This window comes from Cryptomeria japonica, chromosome 8 (genome assembly GCF_030272615.1).
Source record: "Cryptomeria japonica chromosome 8, Sugi_1.0, whole genome shotgun sequence".
NCBI classification, from domain to species: domain Eukaryota; kingdom Viridiplantae; phylum Streptophyta; class Pinopsida; order Cupressales; family Cupressaceae; genus Cryptomeria; species Cryptomeria japonica.
Genome location: NC_081412.1, coordinates 320,942,283 through 320,963,312, shown reverse-complemented (window position 1 = coordinate 320,963,312; position 21,030 = coordinate 320,942,283). Strand labels below are relative to the sequence as shown.

At 36.0% G+C, this 21,030-nt stretch overlaps 1 protein-coding gene across 8 annotated transcripts in view; it reads right to left on the bottom strand.

The window, feature by feature from the left end:
- LOC131061500 (sister chromatid cohesion protein PDS5 homolog A) overlaps positions 1 to 21,030 on the bottom strand; it is a 215,145-nt gene that overhangs the window by 39,794 nt on the left and 154,321 nt on the right. For 5 of the 8 annotated variants that reach the window (XM_057995210.2, XM_057995211.2, XM_057995209.2 and 2 more), the window contains exons 19-26: positions 8,935 to 9,069; positions 8,612 to 8,820; positions 8,352 to 8,499; positions 8,104 to 8,244; positions 7,904 to 7,993; positions 7,009 to 7,740; positions 6,819 to 6,907; positions 6,667 to 6,718 (exon numbers count right to left, since the gene is read on the bottom strand). In XM_057995210.2, coding sequence (XP_057851193.2) covers positions 6,667 to 6,718; positions 6,819 to 6,907; positions 7,009 to 7,740; positions 7,904 to 7,993; positions 8,104 to 8,244; positions 8,352 to 8,499; positions 8,612 to 8,820; positions 8,935 to 9,069 — 1,596 coding nt within the window. The remainder of the gene's footprint in view (positions 1 to 6,666; positions 6,719 to 6,818; positions 6,908 to 7,008; positions 7,741 to 7,903; positions 7,994 to 8,103; positions 8,245 to 8,351; positions 8,500 to 8,611; positions 8,821 to 8,934; positions 9,070 to 21,030) is intronic. The other 3 variants (XM_057995214.2, XM_057995215.2, XM_057995216.2) reach the window with 1 other exon arrangement.

Genomic DNA, 21,030 nt, shown 5'->3' with positions numbered 1-21,030 from the left:
GGCCTCTTTGGGTAAGAAACACCATTCAAGAAGCCGAAAGATTTGCTGCTCCCGGTGGCACCTTTCGTGAAACTAAGAGACCTCAGGTATTCTCCAACTACGTTGCATTGATGTGCAATCTCATTGAAACTGAACCTTGCAATGTTGAAGAAGCCTTGATTCATCATGCCTAGAAGCTTGCTATGTATGAAGAGTATCAGTCAATCATCAAGAATGATGTGAGACATTGTGCCAAGACCCAAAGGTAAATCTGTTGCTTCCTCTAAATGGTTATTTAAAATTAAACATAATGCTGATGGTAGCATTGAAAAATATAAGGCTAGATTTGTAGCTCGTGGTTTTTCTCAAAAGGAAGGCATAGACTATGAAGAAACATTTGCTCCTGTTGCTAGATATACTTCTATTAGAACGATAATAGCTATTGTCGCTGCTAGGGGTTGGAAACTACATCAGATGGATGTTAAGACTGCCTTCCTCAATGGTGTCATTGAAGAAGAGGTCTATATTGAGCAACCTGAGGGTTATGAGATTCAGGATAGATTAACTCATGTGTGCACGTTGAAGAAAGCTCTGTATGGCCTTAAACAAGCTCCTCGTGCTTGGTATGAAAGAATTGATAAATACTTGCTAAGTCTAGGTTTTTGTAAAAATGATGCTGACTCTAACATATACTTTAAGGTGAAATGCTAATCCTAGTTCTATATGTGGATGACTTATTCCTTACTAGTAAAGATGAACTTATTATTAGATGCAAGAAAGAACTAGCTTCAAAATTTGAAATGAAAGATTTAGATCTAATGCATTATTTTCTAGGTCTAGAAGTATGGCAAATATCTAAGGAAATTTTTCTAAGTCAAGGAAAGTATACTATTGACATTTTGAAAAGATTTAAAATGATGGATTGTAAACCCATGTCTACTCCTATGGAATCTAACTTAAAGAAGTTAAGTGTTTCTGCAGCTAACTCTGATTTTGCAGATCCATCCGAGTACCGGCAGTTGATTGGATCACTGATGTATCTAGTTAACACTAGACCAGACATATGTTTTGCTGTGAATGCTATCAGCCAGTTTATGAGCATGCCCAAACATGTTCATCTTGTTGCAGCCAAGGATATCCTAAGATACTTGCGAGGCACAATTGGTTTTGGGCTGAAGTATCCACTTAACACTTCAATAACCTTTGAAGGTTATTCAAATGCAAACTGGGCTGGAAGCGTCAAAGACAGGAAAAGCACCTCCAATATTTGTTTTAGCTTGGGATCCGCAGTGATCTCTTGGGCTTGCAGAAAACAATCCTCAGTGGCATTGAGTACTATTGAAGCTGAGTATATTGCAGCAAGTGTAGCTTCCAGAGAAGTAGTGTTGCTTCGCAAGCTTCTTGCTGGGCTGTTTGGTCAAACTTGGGATCCTACAGTTATTCACTGTGACAACTAGAGTTGTATTAAAATGTCTATCAATCCAGTGTTTCATGACAGGTAAAAACATGTGGAAACCCACTATCATTTCATTCGGGATATGGTGCAAAGAGGTGCTATTCAGCCGAAGTATGTCAGCGCTAATGAGCAGGTTGCAGATATTCTTACCAAGCCTCTATCCAAAGTGAAGTTTGTGTACTTCAGGGACAGACTTGGTATTATGGAAAATGAAACCCTAATTGAGAGGGAGTCTCAATCTCACTGATACATTGTGTTGTATCAAACCACCCTTTGCGGGCAATGTAAGGTGGTATTGTAAACTTCTCAAGGAGAAGTATAATTATTAACCATCCTCTGCAGGCAATGTAAGATGGTATTGTAAATGTTAAACATCCTCTGCGGGCAATGTAAGATGGTATTGTAAATCTTCTCAGGGAGAAGTGTAATTGTTAAATCATCCTCTGCGGGCAATGTACGATGGTATTAGTGTAATTGTTGACCATCCTCTGCGGGCAATGTAAGATGGTAGAAAAGATCCTCTCCACCCTCTGCGGGCAATGTAAGGTGGATCCAGTCTTCGCTTGTGTGCAAGATGGAAGATTATGGTTAAGATTCTCTTCCCTAATTAAGAGGGAGTGTTGTTTATAATTAGGGCTAGCGGATTCCAATTGCCTTGGGCAACATTGGAATCCACCTAAGGGGGCCAGCCCCTTCTCCAACGTATAGGGCCAAGCCCTATACCTCTCGGCTACTCCTAAAAGGTCCCCACACTACAAACCCAACACGCCACCATGATAGAGCCGACCCTATCCACTTCGCACAAAAGAAATTAAATAAATTAAAAGACAAATTAAAAGGTTCAAATGCAAGGCAAGCCGACTTGATTAGAAGTGTTTGCTCTCATATAAATAAGGCATATACTTCTCACAATATTCACCAATTCAGTTTCAATCAAAATGTGAAATACATCTTCAGGTAGCGAACTTCTTTGGAAGTAGCAGATCATAGCGAACTTTGTTTATATGCAGTAGATTATCTGTTAGATCACAGCGAACTTCATTAAAGACAGTGATCTCCATTGAAGGAGAAAGCAAAGGACTGCGAACTAGTTGAAAGGTGCAGTTAACCCTTGTTATGCACAGCAAGACAGATTAGAAGGACTGCAAATCATGATCTTTGTCACTAAGCTAGTTGTGTAGTCTTCTATGTCATCTTCCTTGTGACTGCAACATCTATACTCCAGATAAGTGTGTAATTATAAATTGAATCTAAAACCATAATCAGATCTGAGGATCTTTTCTGGCTGGGTTTTTCCTCCTAGGAGGTTTTCCCAGGGTAACCTTGTCTTGTCTTTATGCATTCATTTCTTACCATGCTTAAATCTGAAAAACAATAAATCTAGTTAACCTAGTTAGAAACAAATTCTGATTTTCTGAGTTTTATTTAATCTGAAAGTACTAAAAATAACAAATCATGCTATGTTGCACTCATGACCGAGCTTACAAAATCTGAACCATCAAACGTTGAAGAGGCTTTAACATGTCAAGCTTGGAAAGATGCAATGATTGAGGAATACCAATCTATCTTAAAAAATGATGTCTGAGACATTGTATTTAGACCAAAAGACAAATCAATTGTCTTCAAAGTCATTATTCAAAATCAAATATGCACCAGATGGTAGTATTGAAAAACACAAAGCCAGATTCGTTGCCAGGGGGTTTTCTCAAAAGGCTGGAATTGATTACGAAGAGACATTTGCTCCAGTTGCCCGATATACTCCTCTAAGAGCCATTATTGTCATTGCAGCGTCTAAAGGGTGGAAGATACATCAAATGGACGTAAAGACCGTATTTTTGAATGGCGTTATTGTGGAAGAAGTATATATAGAACAACCTAAAGGCTTTGCTACACATGATAGAAACCTCTATGTGTGTAAACTAAAAAAGCTCTCTACGACCTTAAGCAAGCTCCCAAGGCATGGTATGAAAGGATAGATAGTTATCTCTCCAAGCTAGGATATTCCAAAAATGAAGCAGATCCTAACATATACTTATGGTGACATGTTAATACTTGTTCTCTATGTTGATGAATTGTTGATAACTAGAGAAGATCATCTTATTGCAAAATGCAAACAAGATCTTGTGGCTAAATTTTTCTAGGTCTAGAAGTATGGCAAAAAGAGAATTATATTTTCCTAAATCAAGGAAAATACACCACTGATATCTTGACCAAATTTGGTATGATGGATTGTAAACCTCTATCTACTCCAATGGAAACAAATCTTCATAAGCTCAGAAGTGAAGCAGTAGATTCAGAACCTACAGATCCTACATACTATAGACAAATTATTGGATCTCTTATGTACCTGGTAAACACTTGCCCTAATATTTGTTATGCTACTAATGTGTTAAGTCATTTCATGTGCGAACCTAAGAAGATTCACCTAATGGCTGCTAAGCATATTCCGAGATACTTGCATGTTACTATTGCACTTGGCCTGAAGTATGAAAATGTTGAGATACAACTCCAAAGGTATTCTGATTCCGACTGGGCAAGCACTTCCATTGATCGTTAAAGTACAACGGGCTGTTGTTTCAGTCTTGGATCGGCTATGATATCCTAGTTTAGCAGGAAACAGTCAGCGGTTGCTCAGAGTTCCACTGAAGCCGAATATATGGCTGCCTGGGATAGAAGGGTGCTCAATGTTGTTCTCCAGCAAGAAAACTAGAACAAATACTTATGGTTGGCTTGCACAATGCTCACTGGGATAGAAGGGTGCTCAATGTTGTTCTCCAGCAAGAAAACTAGAACAAATAACACACCACTTCTCAAGTGAGGGAAGCCCTTTGGCCACTCATTTCTTCCTAAATGTAAGAAAATAACTACTGCTCAAATGACCAAATCGACGATGGCATGACATACAAAGATCACTATCCTTAATCACAAAGGCTTGATTATTGTCCATTGTATTAATGCCTAAACATTTTAACTATTTCAAAGGCTCCGTTGGAAATATTGTCATTGATGTCAAAGGCACTCAACGAGATTGTTGGTTTAATTGTCATTGATGTCAAGATAATATGAGGGCCCAACTTGGTAAAGAAGATTGCCAATTCGTATAAAGAGGAATGTGCTAATTACTAATGTACTTCAATGTACCACATCTTAGAAAAATAACAGGATGAGTTCTAAGTATAGATCCTTGCTCAATAATGTAATGTGTATCTGATGATATTGAGTCACTATGATTACTCATAAAAACCGTAATTAATATGCCTAATACTAGCATTGTTTAGAGTGATCAATATCCTTAGCAATTCATGAAGGTAAAGATAATATGATTGATCAAAGGGGTGCAATCTGTTTAAAGAAGAATGGCTTGCAAATGGAGAAATGTATAGCGACAATCATGTTAAAGATTGTGATCTATTTGAAGAAAGATATGGCAGTGGATTTGTAACTTATCAATGAGCAGATATACATATAATCAATGAGCTATTCTACGAAGAGATATACCTATAAAAGTGCTTATTAGATATGTGGGTTATATGTCTTATTGATTAATAGTCTGTCTTATATGAACAGCCGACTTCACGTGTTTATTGACAGTTGACTTGAAGATTTGTGACTATAAACAAGCGAACCTTTTAGAAAGATGAAGGTTGATAACAAAAACAAGGCCATATTGTTTGAAGAATAAGCATCGATAAAATGACTAATAGTTTTTATGAGTAACAGAAACAATTTGCTTGAAGAAAGCAAAGCAACCCATGACTAGGACAGCGCTGTTGACAAAGACAAGCAGTGACAGATGAAAAATTTTGACAATATCATTAATAAGTAATGTATGCCAAGACAATACAGCAGTTAAAGTATATCTAAAGACGTGAGAGATAGCAGTGATTGGTTAGTTTGAAGAAGGTAGCAAAGAAGGTGCAATTTGCTATCCAATATGGTGGCTGAAAGTAATGCTTCATCAAAGATGGATAATATTAATAAATATTAACAAGTGACATTTCTTATATGCAAACAAACTATTCAGGTGACATTTCTTATTAGCAGAGTTGCGATTCATCTTGTATTGAAATAGTGTGGATTGTTCAAGGTAAAATATGTGATTGCTAAGAGATGATGACCAAAGTAAAGACATTTGAAAGTGTGATTAAGAAATGTCTTTTGTTAAAGAAAATATTCTTCATAAGGTCCAATCTAATTTAACAGGAGCTGGTGGTTCTTATTTAATATGCAAAACAAGTTTATAAGTTGCGGTTCATTTAGATGTGATGTGATTTCTATTAAGGGAGCAATAATTCTTTGTTAGCAAATGGTAACAAAAAGATAGGGTGCCTCCCCTTGAATAAACACTTCCCTCCATAAAGTCGCCTCTTTCCAAAAGTCATGAGAAGATATAAAGGAGAATAAGAAGTGTGGAGTTGTGGGTCCAAGGTATAAAAGATATATATTACATTTATGAAAGCACATTTATAAAGGGTTGCCGCTCTTGGTGAAGAGGTATGTTGGAGTAGTATAAGGAGGTGAGTGAGAAGTGTGTGTTGTGTGGAAGAAGACAATAAGATACATATATACACCAGATTGTAGGTCAATTCATCAGGAAATTATTAGCAGATTTATGATGGTCTTGTGATGAAGAATTCATAAGCAGATTTCATACAGAGATAAAGAAGACTTTGGAGCAGCATCTTGAAGCACATTAAAGAAAGTTGTATGGAAATAGTATGGCAGATTTACAAGAGTTTTATGAGGAGATTGTAATCCATTCTGTGGCAAATTCATTATCACCATAATAGCAGTTTGAAGAAGAGAGTTTGTGGTTGACAAGCTTATCCACCATCCCTTGTAGAAGCAACATTGATAAGGTGGAAAGTTGAATGAGAGGTTGGTGCCTACAAATTCAGAAGTGAGAATTGGTGCTTCCGGTGGGTTGGTGCTTACAAACTAAATGAGGGATTGGTTCCTCTAGTGAGTTTGTGATCACACAATGAATGAGGGGTTGGTGCCTCTAGTAGGTTGGTACATACAATCACTGTAAAATAAGTATTTCTACGAAAGCATTAATTTGTCATGGTTTTCTCCAATTAGGGTTTCCACATAAACATTGTGTTATTGTGTTCTTCTCATGTGTATCTACATGATGACATGTTGACAAGTAGTCGAAATAAAACAGCTTCAAAAATTCCAAATAGACATTCTTATGAAACATATACATAATGTTCAATTCTGTAGCCTACCTTATGGGTTTTGTTCGCAGGATCAAACTCATTTAGAGTTCCAGAATTGAACCTGATCCAAAAAGCACATAAACTAAAATGATAAACACCTAACTCAAAACTAAAGTGTAGATACAAAGAAAGTTATAAATTACAATCTGTACAATATCTACCGTCTATCAACTGGCCACCACACTCTTATACGCTGTCCAACAAGTTCCTCATCCCCTTCTCTATCCTTGTCAGACTTCCACTCAGGGGACTACAAAAATTCTCCATGAAAAATTGAATATCAACCCAAAAGAACTGCAGATATTGTATCTGAAACAAGATTTTTGATACATAAAATTAAAGTTTCTCTACCTCAGTGTAATTTGCTACAGGTGTTTCAAGGCCCCGGGCTACAGCATCATGTGCTATTTTTGAGTCCTTTTTCTGACGGGGATCTTCTACAGCTGTATTACATTCTTCACTGCCCTGTTCCTTCCTTGAGCTCTGGCATCGCAAAGAGCCACCTAGTAATGTCTTCCGACTCAAATGGGACATTCCAGGAACCTTTAAAATTTCATCTTGTATACTGTGTTCAATGTTGGCAGTTTCTGTTTCTTGTTGAACCACTTGAGAAATATTTGCAACAACAGGTAAGTCATCTGAGTCACTGTTTTGATTTTTTCCTTCCATTGTGGTGTTAGTTGGGGAATCTCTCTCCCCAAAATCCTTATTTTCTGCCTCCATCTCTGATCGGTGTTTCTTCAATTTCGCTGGCATGAATTCAGTACCATGCACAGTTAGGTCTCTCTCATTAGCAGAGACAGATTGAACTTTCTGTGGTTTCCTTCTTTTACGGGAATCCTTAGGAGCGTCAGATGTCACCTGAGATTTACTTTTCAAATTTTGACCTTGCTTGCAACTCACTGATTTCTTTTTGTAATCTAATAGTGAATTTCCTTTTTCTGGATCTTCCATTCTGTTCGCTAATGTATTATTTGTCATGCTCTGGTTCTGGATTGACTCCTCCCCTGAATCATGGTCAATTTCTTCTGACAAAAATTCAGCTTGATTCCTCTTGGTTCTCTTTCCATAAGAACTGGATTTCTAATACCATTTTTTATATGACATGATGAGATACATGTTAGATGCTGCTCAAGCCTTAGCGAAAGCAAATACAATGCCTTTAAAAATCAATCAATGATCACAGAAATCATGGTTATTGTAAAAGCAGAAAGAAGCCTCAAAGAAGATTCTACTAAAAACCTACCTGACTAGAATGCAACGTATTTCTTTCATCCAAAAACCATGCCAGTGCCTTCCCCTTGGTTAGACAAGGTGGTAGATAGCTTCCATCTGTCTGCACAAGCCAATACAGTTCATAAAGGATAATTTATAAGTATACCGTGTCTCTCATCCATGATTTACTTCTCTTCATAATAATGTAACATCGATGCTCCTCTTCACTACCTTTTCATCTTTATTTTCTTCAGAAACTTTGTAAAACAAAGAAGGCATAGGTATCCCTCCAGGAATTCTGCCAGAAGAAATTTTGTCTCGCCCCAAATCCTTAGCAATAATGATACCAATGTCACACAGTACATGTAGGTTCTGGGCATAGTTTGACGATAAACAACCAGTTTCATTATACACAATACAGTAATTTTAGTTTCATGAATCATAATACGAGAACAATAAACCAAGAGAAATAGACAAACCTGTGTGAACGATTTATCAACTGCATCCTCAGCCCTTCTTATTGCACGAAAAATGGACAGAATGGCTAACATATTATCAGTCTCATCCTTTCTACCACTATTACTCCGATCTTGGCAGATTAAAACCTGGAGGAACAACAATAACTGCCTGCATAGATATCTATTAATGTCACATTTCAATTAAACAAATATACATATACAGTATATATATAAGGCACACACATCCGTGTATTCTTTATCATACTATACAACAAAGATACCTAATAAAAGGTTCATAAGCTTCTGCATTTTCAGCATCACTTCCTGAAGGAAACTTTGGATGATGTCCAAGGGCGTGGACCAAGTAAACGAGAACATATTCTGGGTACACAACAAGTGCAGCCCCTTCCCCTTGCACAGATCTAGATGTTTGCCGCAGTCGAGCTTCACGATGGTAATTATCAATAAACTCTTCCAGATATTTTTTTGCCTGAAGCCAGATAATGCATATCAGTAAACAGCTTCAGCAACAAAGATATTACTCATCAGATCCTAACAGAGCATCTCAATGCTACAGTTAGGAATGAAAGTGCAAACCACCTACATCTGCCTGAATATCTTTCACAGCATCTGAGGCAGCCAGTGCAAAGGCACAGGCATACTTGTTACCAATTGTATGGTCCTTAAGGCACTTCTGAACCTTATTTAAGAATTGTTGTCTGACATGAACTGAAGAATCCTGTAAATCAACAAAGATGCTTCAAAATTCTTTCTCAAAGGCAAAAATAACAAAAAGATGAAAAAAATTTGAATGTAAATTAACTCGTTGCAGACAAATATTAACTATGCATGTACAAAATACATCTGATTCCATGTACGCAGGACTAAATGTCGAATACCAGCAAAACGGCATAATTTTTCACCATTAAAACATCTGATAATGTCATTCTCTAATATCATTTCATAAAAAGTAAGTATGAGACAGGAAACTACAAACAAAGGAATAACATATAATATTGGGTGCCACTCTATCACCAAAACAATAATTTAAAGTTTAACAGAAGAAAGTAAATCTTGAGTTTTTAATGTACCAGCTAGGACTTGAACCTAGGACCTTCCATTTGCTGCTGGAGTGCTCTACCACTCAGCGACTGACCCCTTTCTGGCCAGGCCATATTTGGTCTAAGTGTGGCTTATTTCCAACACCTGCCCATAACCTACACTATAGATGTTTAGGGCTCCTAGCCTGGCGAGCACTCATACTATAAGCTTTTCATGGACGAACTAGGACTCAAACCTAAGACCTTCATATTGCAGCTAGAGTGCTCTAAAACTGAGCTACTGGACCCTTTGTTGCCAGTCCATCTTTGGTCCAGGTGAGGCTTATTTCTAGCAGTAAATCAGAAAACAATATCTATTTATGGGTCCAACTAAGGAGCCAAATTCATGAACTGAATTAAGATACATTCCAGTATTAATTAAATAAGAACATTAATTCAGAGCATATTTAAAATTTTAAACTTACAAATCAAGAAGCACAAAAAATATACAAAACAACAGATTTAGAGATGAACACTTACTATATTGGATCGTCCACAATTACCCACTCAAATAACAGATTTGAAAAGTTATGAGTAGTGGGTGGAGGAGTATTCACCCAAAAATCAGGACTGTATGCAAGTGTGGAGAGCTTCTGAGAGGTTTGGAGTAAAAATTGGATGTGCGCAGTTAAAAACTCAATACAAAACACTGACGTAACATAAAGATAAAAAAATTGAAAAAAAAAACCAAAAAATTACAAATTAAGATCAATTTTACTGTGAGACACAGCCACAAGGACAAGTAACACATTCACGTACCTATTCCCACATCTCCTGGTCAATAGGTTATTGACAGAATAACTACTGCCATCAAACAATCACCCCTCCACTTAAGGACAGCACCTTCAGTAACAATGGACAATTACCCCATTAAAATACTTGAATTCCGTTTGTGTACAATCCAAAACTATATTAGGATACATTCCATTTTCGTCCTGGGGTTTGTTCCTTTGTGGAGCATTAAAAAAATAAATGACTAATCCCCAATCTTTACAAATATTAGATCACGTAATTAATCATCCTTTGTGCCAGAAAACACCTTATTGCTACTTGAAATGCTGATCTAACAGATGTATTACAATCTTCCTATGCTTGAAAACCACTCTTCAATTAGATGTTTGAATCCAAACAAAACTAAGTTCCAGGGCATTTTGGGGACAACAACGGGGGAAGGCAGGGTACGTGTTTTTGGGAATATCCCCTAGAGGGCCATTTTTAGGGGACGGCAGGGGACAGTGATATACATTTTATATATATATATATATATATATATATATGAATTTTTTTAAATATATTAATATATTATATAGAGAAAGAGAGAGGGAAAGAGTGATATGTCAATAACTAATAACAACAATGTCATTTGTAAATAAATCTTGAGTGTAGTTGTACAACAGCATAATAAATTTCAATAAAGCATTATAACAGCAGTCTCAAACATCAAGAAACCATGGTCTATCAATATCCAAAAGTCCCATATATACAGAAGTCTCAAACATCAAAATACAACAGTCTATAAAACTAAGCCTCATTCAAGCTATCAAAATGAGAAGACCACTATCACCTTCTAGCAGAAGTTGATCATCCAGTGGTAGCCCAACCAACCCCTGGTTGTTGGGTTAGTGTTTTGTTTGGTTTTAACTCTTTATGTCATTTTAGGGTTCCTTGTGGTTTAGGAGTCATTGCAGGCCCTCCACAGACAAATGGAAGCAAAGTAAATTAAAAAAAATTGTTTATGTAAGCCTAGAATCTTTCCCAACTGTAGGGGATGGCTAGCCATTTTGGGGATGGGGGGATGCCAACGGGATGTTCCCGTGCCATCTCAGGGACAGGGAAATGTCTCCAAATGGCTAGGGACGTTTCCTGGCGTTTCTTGGGATTTTTTGGTCAAGCGCGGATGGCAAGGGGGCGTCCCTTCGTCCCCGAAACAGCAAGGGATGGGGATGTCGGGTTATGGAGTAGGGAATGTGTCCCCATGTAACACAGAAATAAAATAATACAACTACCTCAATAATGGCCTACCTTTTCATCCTTCCAAAGCAACTATTTTCAAACACATTTTCAGGTACTTTTACATATTGTCATTCCCTCCTAAATACATTACTAACAACCATACACATAACAAATATCAACTTATTGCAAATCTTTTCATCACGTAGAACTAGAATGTCTCTTATTTACATAACGTCTTGTAACTTCATGCCCTTTGCGTTATTGGTGTGATGATTCCCTTAAACACACCTGTTGAAGTCTCTCAATGAGATGTATTGGAGTATTAGAGCATAAAACTAGAAACCAGGCCAAAGGCATATGAAATGTCAGTCCTAGTGTGAGTCAAATAAATGAGGCTGCCAACAAATTGCTGATACAAAGGAGCATCAACCAATGGTAAAGGACACATTGCCTCAAATTTGACACCAAGGAGGAAGGGAGTAGAAGTATGTTTGCAATCAGCTAAATGGAACCATGAGAGTATGCAGATTGATGGATCTCAGTTCCAGGAAAATAATGCAGCAAACCAAAGTTGATCATCAAAACCTATCATGCAGGAAATTTTCACTACCGCAATGGAGGATGAAGAACTCTCTATCATCAATAAGTCGTCAACATACAAAACTAGGAACAAGAGAGACTCATCTTGCCGCAAGATATAGATGTTCAAATCAAAATGGCATTGAGTGAATCCAACTAAGAGAAGGAAATAATATCTCTTAGCATACCAACCCCAAGGGGCCTATTCCAAGCATAGATAGATTTTAAAATTCTAAAAAACAAAGAGAACCCTATTGAGAACCTTGTGGCTGCTCTACATATATCTCTTCCTCAAGATCCCCATGAAGAAAGGCAGTCTTCACATCCATCTAATGAACCAACTAGCAACATGTAGCAGCAATAGCAAAAATCTAATGATCCTCCTAGTCTATGCTAGAAACCTGCAAAAATCCCTTTGTGAGTAGCTGAGCTTGAACTTATCCATCAACTATCTACAAACAAGTTCCATCCAATATATCCACTTGCATCAAAAAAATATTCTTCCTTTAGTAACAGGGACTAAATCCCAAGCATTGTTCCTCAGCAAGTACCTATACTCTTCTTGCATAGTTGCATCCAACACAAAAAAAGGTGATGAAAACATGAGGTGGTGCCTAGAATTGTGATTCAGCATGCCTAGTAGATAAAGGATTCCCAACCCAATCACTTGCCAACTATGACATTTGTCAAGCCCAAAGGGTACCAAAATAAGAGAGCTAGAAAGAGATTCTATACATCAAAATGGTGACCACAAGAGAAGAGAGGATTCTCCTCATCGTCACTCTCATCAAGTGGATCTGCCTGATCTGAGGAACTATCATTTGTCCCAAGTATACCCCAAGTGACAAAAGAAGAAACATCAACAGTTGGAATCGAAGATCCCTCCTCTCAGTGGACAACTCATGAGTAATTACACAAAGAAGCCAATATCAATTTATCTCATCTAAATAACCTACGAAGATTGGGCTATTCTAAGGATTCATAGCCTTTTGTTTCTCAATGGAAATGTGGATCCAAGTTGGACATCCAAAGACCATCAAATGTTTCACTATAGATTTCCTTCCACTTGAAGAACTGAAAGGAGTAAGTACTTTCAAGGCTTTATGAGGGTATTTTGTGGATATAACTCACAATTTATAGACTGTACCTAAAATTGGGATGCAAGGGATCTACAATGGATCATGCGGTTAGTCATTTTCATCGAGGATTTGTTCTTAGATTTTCCTACCATGCTTTATTGAGAGTTATATAGAGTATAACCTACATTTTGAACCCCTTTGTAGTACAAATGTGCTCAAACTAATGATTGACATATTCACCACCACTATCAATGTGTAGACTTGATGACTTTCCTAGATTGTTTGTCTATGACTAATATGAAGAAACTACACCCCAAGTAAACCAAGAAAAATTGTCAATGAAGTTAATAACATATCTAGCCCTCCTAAAAGAAGGCTTCAAAAATAGACCAATCAAATCATTGTAAACCAACTCTAGAATTTGAGTAGCTATCCATAATATGCCTTATTAACCTTATCTTCTAGGTGTTTACCAAGAATGCACCTCTAGCAACATTGGAAAAAATAACTACAAGCGACCCTATAATCATTCCTTGTTAGTTGAGTTGTTGTGACAAATGTGAAAAGGCACACAATCAAGACTGATGATCTACTCTCCCAACTACTACCAAGGAGCCACTATGCAACTCACTAATGACCAAAAAATTGGAGTAAACTTAACTCATTTCCCTAAACCTATGTGTGTGATCCAGTAATTTGAGAAAAGATTAGTTGACAAGGAAGGGACATAGAGAACATCCTAAGATATTATATCATTTGTCTCAACAAACCACCCTCTGCAAATCTTAATTAGAATATCATCACCCATCAAAACTTGTGGTATGGCCCTTGGTTTCAAACAGCTGAACTCATCTTAATCAAAAGCCATGTGATTTAAAGCACCTAAGTCAACATTGCATGTGGATAGTGGAGATGCAATAGCTAGAAGGGCCTTACCCTTTCTTTCGCCCTTACTATTGTTCTTTTCAGAGGATTCCTCCTATGTTAAATCAACTAAACTAAATTCGGTACCACAATGTTGTTATTTCTAACAAGATGTATGAGGTAATCAAACTAGTTCTTCGTATGCATTCTTCATGTGCTTGTGCTCATCATGTCTAAGTCTCTTATATTGAGAGCATTTCTCTTTCTTACACTTGTTTTATTTAGAGGAAATTGAGTTTGAAGTAGGACCACTAGAAGATGTACGATTATTATCCTTAAGACGATCTTTCTAGTCCTTTTCTATTTATTGTCCTTACCACTAACAATCTTATGTCCTTTTACATCTTGACTGGTTGCCAAGTCATGTGTCTTAAAAGATTGAAGGGATCTCATCTACATGAATTTGTCATATTCCACTCTGAGAGAGAGAACAAATTCACCAAAGGTAGGCATGTCAAATAATGCACCAAGAGTACTTTTTATACCATGAAAAGTAGAGGCGAAGACAATATAAGAAAGACCCAATTTAGATAGAATAGCAAGTGTCCTCTTTCTCTATGGTGCATTGCTTCAACTCTATTGGAAGATTTTTTAACTTAATAAATGAATTATAAATTTTGTCAAATTGCAAGGACTAAGACCTATTAGTTCATTCTCTAAGAGATGACTTTGAATTAATCTTGTCTTCCATACAAACTAGATTAAGTATTCCAAACTTCAATAGGTGTGGTTTACGATTCCACATAAAATAGTAAATCTCAACATAGAAAGACATAAAAATCCAACAAACTTATCATATTTTATCCCCCACTTAATCCTTTTTTTGTATCAATAGGTTCAAGTATTGTTTTCATTGCATATTTATGACATCCTATTTTACCGTATTTGCCATGAGAATAGCTGAACCCATGGTCCAATCCAATTTCCTTGTGGATTTTGATAGAACATGTGAATGGGGAGCTAGTTTATTAAGATGAACCCAAGTGAACTTGTGGGAGGATCCAGACAAATTCAACCAAACTCAAGTAAAGCCCATCAACATCCTAACATATTTTTAGTTTTTTTCTTCCTTTTTTCTCCCTTTCACTGGCCTGATTGCCCTAATACGAATTCATATCCCTAAAAGTGTCATATAAAACATTTCGAACAACAAAGAAAAATCATTTTAGGACATTTTTATTGCAAAAGACAAATCCAATTCCAAAAGGTTGAATTTTCATTCCTCCTCATCATTCAACAAAGGAAGCTGAAGATTAATCTTTAAAGATCCCACCCTAGATTTTTCCTCAGTTTTTCAACTATTCACAATTCTTTCATTTATGACTGTGGTTTATGCATGTTTTAGTGAGTTCAAGGATTTCAGAAAATTGTCTTATGAAATAAGACTTCACAATTTTCTAACAACAGCCCATAAGTATTCATCTCCTTAATCTGTAATCTAATCAAGCCAAGACAAACAAATATTGACTCTATCCTATCAATTCAATCCCAATGCTTAGGACAAAAAATGCACAACGATTACCAGGGCACATGCGATTATTGTGGAGCACCATTGAAATGAAATGAAGGATTTTAATAATGTCCACGAGACCAAAGTCGTGCCTATGGGACCCACGAACAGTGCACACCCCACAAAATCAAGGCACCACGACCTTAATTTGCATGTAACCTCTTCTCAAGATCTGCTCTTCTGCAATGAATTTTTATCAACAAATTTGTTGTTTTTTTATTCAAACAAAGTGTTTAAACTGTCCGTTTTCAAAATGTCTTCATAAATGGCCTGGATATCAAGGTATGTTGTGCATTCCAAAACAAAATGTCTCTCCGTCTCTACTGCTCGTGTTGCAAAATAAGCATATCCTCTTTTCCCACTCTTCTTTAGGCATCATCAATCTGCCTGTTTCACATCTCAAGTGATGAGAGTTGATTCCTAACTTAGCCATTAGCATTTTTGCTTTCCATTTAATATTTTCTCCTATGTAGGCTTTTTCTTCATGATCTCCTGTAGGATTGAATTCTGTGATATAATAGACTTTTTTACATCCATCTTGTTTTGTCCATAACCTACTCTTAAATTTTTCCTTCACAATTTTTTTTATTTCTTCATTGGTGTCTGGGCATTCTTGTATACTTATGTCCCATTTTTCATCGATTTGTCATTCTGTTCCATCCATGTGTTCTTCCTTCTATCTAGTCTTTCCTTCATGATCAACTTAGACCAACAATGTTTTTCCATATTTTGAGTCTCTGTTAGATAGCTTACGAAACAAACCATCACTAAAGCTTCCAAGGGATAGGTGTCGGTTTCTACCAATAGAATCTCATATGGAACAATAGTTTTAATTTTGAAACTACTTATGACTAGATGTTTTTGAATTTATTCCAATTGTCTCTATTTCTGATCTGACATACTGCTGCCCCGAATTTCACATCAGCATAGAATCACTAGAGTGACCAGCAGACCGAAAAGCATTCTCTTGCTTTTCCAATCCCAAAGTTCTACATTTCTACACCTATTTTGTAGCAAGTACAGTGTTTTCCATCCATTTTGCTCCTATGTAGGCTTTTTATTCATGATCTCCTATGGGGGTTGAATTCTATAATATAATAGACTTTTTTTGTCCATCTTGTTTTGTCCATAACCTGCCCTGAATTTTTCCTTGACAATTTTTTTTATTTCTTCATTGGTGTCTGGGCATTCTTGTATACTTATGTCCCATTTTTCATCCATTTGTCATTTTGTTTCATCCATGTGTTCTTCCTTTTATCTAGTCTTCCCTCCATAATCAACTTAGGCCAATGGTGTTTTTCCATATTTTGAGTCTTCTTTACATAGCTTACCAAACGAACCATCGCTAAAGCTTCCAAGGGATAGGTGTCAATTTCTACCAATAGAATCTCATATGGAGCAGCAGTTTTAATTTTGAAACTACTTAGGATTAGATGTTTCTGAATTCATTCCAGTTGTCTCCATTTCTGATCTGACATACTACTGCCCCAAATTTCACATCTATATACAATCATTGGAGTGACCAGCAGACCGAAAAGCATTCTCTTGCTTTTCCAATCCCAAAGTTCTGCATTTCTGCACCTATTTTGTAGTGAGTACAGTGCTTTCCATCCACACAAACCATCGCTAAAGCTTCCAAGAGATGGTGCCAATTTCTGCCAATAGAATCTCATATGTAACAACGGTTTTAATTTTGAAACTACTTATGATTAGATATTTTTGAATTCGCTCTAGTTGTCTCCATTTCTGATTTGACATACTACTGCACCGAATTTCACATCAGCATAGAATCACTGGAGTGACCAGCAGACCGTAAAGCATTTTTTTGCTTTTCCAATCCCAAAGTTCTGCATTTCTGCACCTAATTTGTAGCGAGTACAATGCTTTCCATCCACCTTAAATTCAAAGTAATATTAATTAAAATTATGGTCAGCAATTACAGTTAGTAAACAAAGATTATAAAAACTAAGGGAAACAATAATTGAAGAGACAGCACAAATTAGTATCAGTCCCTTCATGGAAAGGCATGAGGATAAATGATAAGAAGCAGTGATAAAAAAGGAGCAAACAAAGATTAAAGTTAATAATTCATTAGTTAGCAATTGTGAAAGTATATTATGAAACTAGAGTTGCATCTATTTACAAAACATTGCATCCATTCAAGTTGTCACTATTTGTGAAAGATATATAAATAGAGATCAAAAGAGTAGATTATAATATATTATGGGCAATCATGGTTGTAACAGCAGATCGGTTTGCTGTATCTCACTCATGAACTGAATACTTATTTACAGTAATATTAAATTTGAATTTTATTAGGAATAAGGAGCAGATACATGGTCTATAAGATAAGTTGTTTCATATATTCTTATATATACAAATAACAGAAATAATGCAAATAAGATTTACATTTGTTAATCAGATTTATATGATAGTTATGCTTAATTTTATTTATTTATGTATACATTCATAATACATGAGAAATTAGTATATAATGACCTAATCCTTAATCGTTCTCTATTGCCCCTCGTGAGGATAGGTTGGTTTTGTTAGGGAAAGGCAGTATTAATATCTCACAAACTAGGTGAGCCCCAAAAGGTGGTATGGACAGGTGTTCCTAACACCCTTAGGGGGACCAAGAGGTGCTATGGACGGATGTTCCTAAAACCCTTGGGCCTGTTTGTGCAGAATGGTTTTCTAGCGCCCTATCATAGTAATTCTCCATCCTTTGTTAGGGTTGATGATTAGGAAAGAAGTAAGGATTGGGAGCTTGAATATGGTAATTATCAATTGTATAATGAATACTAATGAAAGATCCCTAACCAATCTGGACTGAAATTTTTCTTGCTTTCAAGCTGCTGTAATAATGTTTGATAACTGTTTTGCTGATGGTTTTTGATTGAGTTTGTTTTCAATAGTTTGCATAGTGTTTTTCCATAATCAAATGCCAATAAACCAATACTTGGAAAGAAAAATGCAAGAATACAATTGACTAATTTAAACTTCAAAATTCTGATTTCTTATGACAGCAACATAATAACTTCCAGAATCTAGGAAACTATTCCATCAAAGCATAATGAACATACCAAGAGTCCAACACCCAACCACAAGAAGGAACTTATTGAATAATCTTAAATAAGCGACAATGGGTGATGTCATAACCCCTCTTTGGACATTGGATTAAATAAATACGATAATTAAAACATTTATAAATTAACATTTAATGATATTGGAAAATCGTCTCATTTATGAGACTTCACGATTTTCCTCTAATATATGATTATTAATGTTTATTATTTGTTATGATTATTATTTATTATTATTGTTTTATTTTAATGTAACGTGCATATTTCAATTATTAATATTATATTAATTATTAAAGAAGTTTTACCATAAAATACTATTAAAACATAAAATAGATATATTAAATACATTACAAAAACATGATAACATAATGAATAATATTATAATAATACAATTGAAATATATATAACCAGATAAATGAATAACCATTTATCTCTATAATAATAAACTATTAAATACCATTTATCTCTATAAAAAGAAATTATTAAATACCATTTATATCTCTAATAACCAATTATTAAATAAAATATTAACTTGCAGTCAATATCAATTACTATTAAATAACTATTAAATAAAAACATAATGGCAGACCAAATTTGACACATGTCAGATTTGTCTGCCTTTGCATACTTGTATAAAAGAAACCATAACTAATACATACGTTTAAACAAACAATATATATAGAGTCAAGAAGCTTTCCCAATATCGATGGAGGCAACAACCAAACCGATCAGCACTAATATCCACTCTCCCTTATCGCTGGATAAGAGAATATCAACCCGGAGGGATTAGTTAAGCTAAATCAGCATGCGAGTTACCCAGTCTGTTTATCGCTGGCTGAGGACCCGATTTAGTATTGAGGAATCTATAATCCATAGCTTTAAAAACTCAACAAATCATCGTTGATTAATAACTTAAACTCACACAAAGGATGCAATTAATATTCATGAAGAGCCACAATTAAGGAAAGGATATGACTATTCTAGATCAAGAGATACGGCCAGTCAGAATTAAAAGATATTTAATAAGTCATACAATCATCTCTTATGGGCCCGGGGCTGCTGTCATTAACAGGTCGGAGAACATAGTCTAATCTGCATTCAAGTGCCTCAAAACTCCTTCCAAGTGATTCGATTCCAAACAAGGGGAAAGCGCCAAATCTCCCAATATGTTCTTGAGCAATTACAAGCATTAAATGATGAAAACCGATGGAGTATAGGGGAACGGACCTGCACAGCTCGGCTCCTTCTCTATAAATAAATTGAACACCAAATCGCCGTATAACCTCTCCAAAAATTATCGCCACATCCTGTACTAAATTTTGGAACCAACTGAAGTCAAAATCGATGCATGTGTAGCAAGGTGTGAACAAAAACGTGGCATCCAAGGTCTGCAACTATGTCACTGATATGCCCTTATGTCTTCGATCTGCCTCTACGAATCATCAATAGGAATCGCCTAGGTGCCAAAGAGATATAGCTATCTTGTTTGCCCAAACTATGCATCAATAAAGTGATTTTTCAAAGTCTGAAAATCTGAAGCACAACCACGATCTGATGTAAATCCTCTTTACGTTCAATATTAAGAGCTGAAAGTACTCCTCACTCTCTAAGCAAATTTGTCTTCAAGAGAAGACTTCACAAATTAGGCACCATTAAGACAAGAATCCACTCAAAAGGAAAAGGGATTGAAGTCTGCGTTAGCAAAGAATCAAGCAATTCAAATCAGAAAACATATCAAGTGATTTCATTGAAAAGAAGAGCGATCCAGATCAGAACAGCGATCACCCCTCTTGTCTTAAGATGATTATAAAGTTCATATTTAAATAATAGCATACAGCAATAATAATTGCTATCCATTGATAGCTATCACTATTTGAAGTTAAAGTTACAAGAATTATTCACCAAGTCAATATCATAACCATTACTTATTTACATCCACACTTTATCTCAGTAGGACATCTGCATATCTACAAGTTCGATATCTGTCTAAGTTGCAAACTGATATCGACTACATCACGGTGAAGATATATTATTCCACATAGACGTTACTGCGGATCAAAAATAATATCCACAATTATGGCTGGGGTAATATACGCCCTCTAAAATTATCAACATTGATCCTTAAAATTGAAAGAAGTCTTACTACAATTTGGGATATAGGCAAAAAATCTTAGGAGCCCAAATAAGGGACATTACAGGTGAGCACTCAAAGACGTCCAATGACACCAAAGGAGTTTATTTGCATCTACAATAATTACTAAAAACAAATATACTAAAATTGCTAAGGAATGTGCCTGGCCTCTAGTTAAGTTTATTGAATTTCCTAAGTTTCCCTCAAAGAATCCTTGATCTAGACTCCGATTGACACCTGTAGCCTGTAGAATGCACCAAACCCTCTGAGTTGTACGATCCAAATGATGAAACTAGAGAGCTGAAAGTTGTAATTGATATTCAATAGAATCCAGATTA